Source organism: Morone saxatilis, unplaced genomic scaffold (assembly GCF_004916995.1).
Source record: "Morone saxatilis isolate NCDOM2014 unplaced genomic scaffold, NCSU_SB_2.0 Contig14, whole genome shotgun sequence".
Taxonomy (NCBI): domain Eukaryota; kingdom Metazoa; phylum Chordata; class Actinopteri; family Moronidae; genus Morone; species Morone saxatilis.
The window spans coordinates 22460964-22468709 of NW_023339696.1; the positions used below are offsets into that span (position 1 = coordinate 22460964).

Below are 7746 nucleotides of genomic sequence, written 5' to 3' on the forward strand. Positions count from 1 at the left end.
AGCTCTACCGACTGAGCTAACTTGTGTTTACCTAAAAACTTCCTCATCATTTGTTTACCATTAGTTTAATTAGCTTGATTTATTTGTTTTCTCTGTAATTTGTCTTTCTTAAATCCTTTCTGCTGTTTTTATATATTTATGTTCATCTTTCAAGAAGCACATGTATGCACAAACATATTTAATTAATAAATTAAATAAATAAATAAATAAATAAATAATTAAATTTTATTTTAGTTTGATTGTTGCTGGTTTATAGCAAGCAAAGAGAAATTACCTTTTTAAATAATGTTTTTTTTTTTTTTACATATATAGTTTCTTACCACAGGGGACATATAATATAAAATCTGGCATAAAAAGCTTAAAAAATAAAGACACAAAAGGAAAAAAGTCCATTTCAGCAGGTTGATGAGTGAGAAAACCAAAAATATACTACCAATTATAAATAGACAAATAAATGTTTTTTGTTTCCTGTTTTTATAATTGTCCAAAAAAAATGTTTTTAAATTTTAATTTATTCTCAAAACCCCCCAAAAAAGCATTTTCAGCACATTAATAAGCCGCCGCTGTGTGTTTTCAGCGAGCTGCGGCAGATCAGAGGTGCCTGGTTACATGCTGGCGGTCTACAGCTCCAGACTGGTGATGGTGGAGCAGGTGACGGCCTCCAACACCACCATCGCCGACGCCATCATCCAGCTGACAGAAACTAAAGGAGAGAGACACGAGGTAACGGAGTATTTCCACAGTGTGTTCAGTACTTTTACTGCAGTAAAGGATCTGAACACTTCTCCCTCCGCTGGCGTCAGGGTCGAGAGGGGATGACGTGTTACTACCTGACCCACGGCTGGGCGGGGCTCATCGTCATGGTGGAAAACAGACACCCGAGGCATCACCTCCACGTGTCGTGTGACTGCAGCGACAGCTTCAACGTGGTGTCGACGCGCAGCAGCCTCAAAGCCATCGACAGCATCCCCCCTCTGCACAGGTTCAACACACGCCGCCGCTCAACAGTGCATTCATCACTCACACTGACAGACAACTACTGATGGCAGATTACAGAGATTATGTTTGTCTGTTTCAGGTTATTATAAACCAAATTATCAGACATTATCAGACTGATCATTCTTTTGATGTTTGAAATTAAATTATTCATAATCCCTGATGGAAAAAGAAAGGTTTCAGGTCACTATAGGTCCATTCTTCAGCGTGCATTCACACTGTACACAGGTGGGGTTAACTATAGACCACTGCAACCACCTGCATAATTAAACCCACCTGTGTTGATTGTGAAATAAACTGATAAACAAATAACGTGAATATTAGTTTCAGCAAGCTATCATAAGCAGTTTTTTGTTTGTATCATAGTTCATCATAGCTTCGACTAACGCTGTCCAGTTCAACACACCAGGACTGTTTTTAATGTTGAACCTATAAATGTAGGACGTAGGATCGTGGTACTGCAGCTACATGCTAACGTTGGTCTGAATGCACCGTTTTTTTACTGCACTTTCTTCTGCACGGCCCTGTCTGCGTCTCTTACCTCTGAGCTCACTGGTTCTGACTGCAAATCTTTAAAAACACCTCACAAATACTTTCATGTTTTAAAAAGGTTCAGTACTTTCCACAAAACAGCATTTACCTTCACTGCCGAGTCTGAAAATGAAGGAAAACAGTTTCTTGTACTTTGAACAGATAAAACACAAACAGTCAGTGGGTAGATGGACGTGAATGAGGCTGTATTTCTCTCTCAGACAGGTACTCGTGGTTTTGTCTCAGCTGGAAGGAAACGCTGGATTCTCCATCACACACAGGCTGGCTCATCGGAAGGCCGTCCAGGCCTCTCTGGGAAACTGGAGTCCCTCGAAGGCGACACACAGTCCCGCTCTGAGCCCGGAGACCGCCGGTCTGCATCAGCCCCGACCCCTCTGACCGCAGACCAGAAGAACAGACCCAATTCATACACGAGACCACAACATGGAGGCAGCTTCTCTAAAAGAGCAGTCCAACACTTTAGGAAATACCCGTCTGTCTCATTTTAATGAAATATTTTTGCAAAGAGATGATCATATTTATTGAGCAGACTCTCTGGAGACAGAAATAATCTCACTGGTTGAGTCTGATCACACAGTGGACTGACAGAGAGGTGTAACAATGTGCCAACTCCTTTCAGAGGGACTATATTTAATTCATTAAAAATTATATTTCCACTTTATTTCATCAACATAGTTGGAAGTAATTCAGGCATCAGTTAGTTTAAGTAATTAAAATGTCTATTTTGGATATTAGGCAAAGTTTTCCTCTCAAGCAGCGGTTCTCAAACTTTTTATTAATGTTGCACCTTTATAAAATATTTTATAAATTAGGGATGGCTCGATATCACTTTTCCATGTCCGATACCGATGCCAAGCACTGTGAGTGTCGGATTCATTCAGAAAAACATTTCATTGCTACATTGAAGAGTATCTTTGTTATTCTGTGTGTCTGCTTTTATCTTGTTTAACTTCTTCCTCCATGTTTTCAGCTGTATTGCTGCTGCATTTCAACCCCAAATCCATTTTCTTGATTTCTTGATCATTCAGTACCGAAACTGGCCTCACAGTGAACAAACATCGTGAACATGATTGCGTTTGTTGCTTTTCTTATTCTTCTTCTGTGAGGCAGTTGACAATTTGAAAACAGGAATATTAACTATGACATGTGGTTTGTTGAGATTATTGTAATTTAATTATTATAGGAGTTATGCATTTTAGAATGTCAAGTTCCCCCTGCAGTACTCCAAAAGAAACCCAGGCGGACACATACTCCCGTTTGAGAAACACTGCTCTAAAGCACTGTACTGTATAATCAGCAAATTGAACTCAACAATACTGCAGGTGAACACCAGTTATTAGCTTATATATATGTATAATATATTGATCAGCAGTTATCAAAGAGCATGCCTCTGTCACATTCCATAAACATCTTATTTTTAATTCATCTGTGTCGTGTTCCACATCACAGATCTTGACGTTTTCTTTTGCTTCTCATATTTTATGTAAGAAACACTAAACGTGTGCTGGCTCACAGATCCGGTACAAGAGACTTAATCAATATAGATACATGACATGATTATTATCATTTATTTATTGCTTATAGTCTGTAAAACGTCCTGTTTCTCAGGTAAGTGAGAAAATATATTTTTGTGACTTGTGTGAACTGACTGTAAATCAAAAAGTGAGATTATTTATTTCTGTCTTCGGAGCAGCTCTGCCTCCAGCCGATCCACAAACCTCCACAAACACATTTAGATGAGTGAACACATGATGCACTTTATATTTTACAAACACATTTCAGATCACAGGCTGGTCTTCAGGTCCAAACTGTCTTAATTGCACTGGTGATAGATCGCTAGAAGTTTAGTTAGTTGTGTCTGAACCGGCTGCCAAGAATATTCACAGTGACAACACAAACATGGTGTTTATTCTCTTCAGTGTTATTCAGTCGTACTGCAGTCTTTATACTTAGTACAGTGCAACATGTAGGATGTTTAAAGGGTCAGTGTGTATTTTGCAGCCAACAGAAGAAATGAGAAAAACAAAATCAGGAAACAAGCAGTTTTCTAAATTTAGTTTTTCTCATTTCAGAGAAAAAATCTGTTGGCTGCAGAGTAGACACTGACCTTGAATAAAGTCTAGTAGTGTTAGAGTGGAGGCTCGCTGTGTGGAAGCAATAGCACTTTATGAACTTTAAACGATGCTGGACTCTGGTGTTTTAAAATTGCACAGTGGAGAAAAAACATTTTGTGCTTATTAATCGAAAACCACCATCTTATTGTTAGAGACAACATATAAACTATGCAAATGTTTGAAAGCTGTTATGATGCTTTGTGAATTAAAACGTGAAGCTGTTTTCGGCCTATCTGTTATATATGTGGCATTAAGATCAGTGGAGTATAGCAGGGTATACCTTATTTTACACTCTAAAACCAAGTTAATTTAACTAAAAAAACAGTTGTAAAAAAGTTTTTTAAAAGTTCAAGTAAAACCAAGTCACAACGTTTCAGTCCTTAGACCTTCATCAGGTAAAAACTGGGTGTAAGTTCTTGTGAACCTGTCTACAAGAGCATGAACTGGTATTTATATTAAAACAATTAATTGTTAATTGTCTTTGCAGGACAAATCGAACATTATGGTGAGCCAACTTGCAACTGGCAAATGTTTTAAAGCTGTTTTGATGCTTTGTCGATAAAAAAGATAAATAATATTAAGTAAATTAGTCAAACAAAATAAATGAAAAAACAAACTTTAAATGTTTCTTTAATTGTTAAGATGCTCAATAATGCTTCCCTTAATTGACTGACTTCCTACAGAAAGTGTCACTCTACCAGAAAAATTATTAATAACTAAATAATTTCTCAATAATTGGATTTGGATTTGTTTTCAATGATATTCTATGAAGAGATATGTCGTTTTTGTTTTTATGTTTCCCCATTTTGTATTTTAAAAGTATGATATATATTATTAGAAGTAGGCCTAATATAATTCTTATATTTATCTGTGTGTGTGTGTTCTTGTGTATTTTTAAACGTAAACAATGTAATTGCATTTTTTTAATTTTTTGTATTCTTTGTATGTTTTTGCTTTGAAGTCTGGAATGTGATGTCAGGTGATGATGCCGTTCAAAGATCAACCATTGAGTCCTTTGATACACCTGAACCTTCTCTCCTGGAGTCTATATGTGACCACATCCAGACGTTCACTTCATTCCAAAGACAAGCAGACAAACACACACTATCACAACACCAACGAACTCAACGCACAGAAAAGAGATTTCAACCTGCAAACGTCAAAAAGATACCTGGCTCCACTCGACGACATTCCTGGACCAGCTCACCACAGTCCATGGTCCATGATGGAATCCGGTCTTTTGATACGATATAAAGAAACATAACAGCATGTTGAATTCAAAGTTACTACACACATTTATTTATTTAACAAAACAGAGTAAAATGAACTTGGGTTTGTCAACTCTGAGCTGATGATACAGGAGGACATTCTGATCTGAGGATCACAAAGAGCTGATAATCTGAAACCAGTCCCGAGTGTGGGGAATATTGAACTCACATTTGCACAGGTGACGGTGTTCTGACAAAACGTTGCCTGACCCCAAGAAGTACACAAATTGTCGAAAGAATGAAAGAGCGCATTAACTCCTGACTCTGCCAGATGGAAGCAGCGTAGGACATGAAGCAATAACGCACTCCAGATCCTTCGCCGCAGATAAGACAATCGTTAACACGCAAGATATAAGAAATCCACAAGGTAAACGTACTCCGTGACAAGAATATAGAAAACTCTAAACTGAACGACAAAACCAAAGAAAGCTGGAAAACACACAGACCAAACTGTATGCTGGATAAGGAGTCACGCAGACCCCTGTACTTCCTTTGAAAAGACAAACCAGAAAACAGTCTCCAAATGACGTGCAGTTCCAAGCCCGCATAAGACAATGAAGTCATGAAATGGAACTATGAGACTACAAGAATCCGAAAAATCACTTGACCAAAACTGCGCTGATGGGTCTGGCAGACCCCCTACTTAATGCAAGGTGGAACAAAACCTGCTAAAATGTATAATACCACGAATCCGTGAAGGAAGACCTGCAGGAAGGCAGATGCATCAGTCCATTGACCTAACATGAATTTCAACAGGAAAAACACGACCTGCTCGGTAAAGCGCCGCCAGAGCAGACACAACAGCCTCTGAGATCGTCGCGATATAGTGGATCAGCTGAGACGAGAAACTGCACACCCTGCCCCGAGGCTAAGTCAACAGACGCATCTGAAAGATGGGACAAAACAAGCCATTTTCGCAACAATTTGCCAAGGCGTCAATCCTCAAACTTGTGAGAACTAAGAGAACTGACCTTCCCCCTCAGAAAAAGAATCAGTGAGTGCTAAATTACGGGGGTCCAGTGGTGGCAATGATCCAACATCAGAAAGGATTAGAAATCATAAGTGCATTTAAAAAGACTTCTAGGAATTTCTACTGTCAATGGAATGCAACTATAAGCGACAGGTATTACCAACATTTGAACTAGGCGCGATTAAGTTCGGATGGAGATCAAAAACGAAGTCATACATTAAGCAATGGAATGGGATTAACACATGAGGCGCAAAACAAAGACACATGAGCATTGCCTGAAAAAATAAGGACAGTAGTTAGTGTACGACACTTGCTGAGGCCCCCTGGTGACACTTGGTTAGTACTCAGCACCAATTTCTACAACTGAGCCAGCATCAGCAAAGAAGCTGCAAACTTTGACACCAGTGTTTGAGACACCTCCTCCATCACTGATAACCACTCCGTGAGAAGGTCAGAAACCTGAGAAAGCAATCGACACGACCCACCAAATGGACTAAACGTCCTCTGCTTTTGTTTGGGTTGCTTTACAGATTACTAAAGGCAACAATTGATGTTCCTGTTGCCAAAACCGCCTTCAGTTCCTAAACAGATGCTCGGCAGATCATTGCGGATACGTGGCCAAAACAAAAGCCAGAATATCAATAACATAGCGAAGGCGTTACAAAGACCTGTGCCAGAACATGGGACACAATGAGCTGCGACTGACCTGATGTTAATATGAATTTCTTATGAAATTATAACTGAGACCCAAAAGTCATCTGACACAACAAACGACCGGGGTTAAGAGGTTCTCCCAGTTTCAAGACCCATGCCTCAACCAGTCAATCCTGCTAGATTGCTGCAAAAAATAATCATCAGTCTTGGCCGGGGAGGGACAGCCTTTTGCTTCGCTCATGGAAGAAAAACAAAATTTCCATTTATTCGTAAGTCATCGTTTCCTCCCATATTAAAAAATAAAAGAATCAAGATGACTGAGGTTTCTCCAGTCTTCGGTTCCCTACATTTTAAATTTATAATAAAAAAAATTTTCAGAGAACGCTTGTCTACCAGCCTCCATTCACCTGACCACACAAGTCAACCGGACAGAACTAGGACAGTCTACAGGCCACACAGGTGTCTCATGCCAACACTGAGCCTCGCAACAACAAGGTTCAATCTGGCTTGACACCATTACCTGTGAGAGTAACGAGGCTCACTGGGTTAGCATGGTTTAACCCAGGCTTCGGTTTCCTCCCACATTTTTAAATAAAAAATAATATAATCAAAATCAATAAAAAAAATATTAATTATATTTCGTTAAAATATTCCCTTACTTCATTTATTTTCATGGTAAATGTGTATCAAAGACTAAGTTCCTGTGTAAAAATAAATCAGACAGATTTTATTTAGCCCATAACAGAATCAGCTTGTTAATTTCCGCCCAGCCAACCACCAAACCCTGAAACTACCACTCCCAAACAAGACCCGTAATCAAAAATTGTTGTCGACTGTTGACATGATGACCGCAGCACCCAAACTTTGTTAAACTACACATAATCATTGTGATAAAAAACCATACAGCGATTTAAAAAAAACAGCACCGCTTTCCCAAATAAAAAACATAAACAAAAGAAGGAAAAATTACATGGAGCTCTTGAAGATGGTTGGAACCATTTGACCGACCAGATTCAAAAGTTTAGTGATCGCAGAGTTCATAGTGAAAACAGCACAAATTCCTACATTTTAAGATAAATTATGCTGAGGGGAAATTTGAGGAATGGAAAAAAACCGACAAAAAAGAAGTAAGTTGAAAAATAATCTAAGTGACAAATAGAATAAATTTACAGGCATAATGAAAGGATTACAT

The 7746-nt window shown here is 38.7% G+C and overlaps 1 protein-coding gene across 1 annotated transcript in view; it reads left to right on the plus strand.

Annotated features, from left to right (window-relative positions):
* LOC118322689 (calpain-15-like) overlaps positions 1 to 4182 on the plus strand; it is a 14762-nt gene extending 10580 nt beyond the window's left edge. The window contains exons 10-12 of the mRNA XM_035654431.1: positions 578 to 723; positions 804 to 982; positions 1749 to 4182. Of these exons, the coding sequence (XP_035510324.1) occupies positions 578 to 723; positions 804 to 982; positions 1749 to 1926 (503 nt within the window). The 3' untranslated portion in view covers positions 1927 to 4182. The remainder of the gene's footprint in view (positions 1 to 577; positions 724 to 803; positions 983 to 1748) is intronic.
* The last annotated feature ends 3564 nt before the right edge of the window (positions 4183 to 7746 follow it).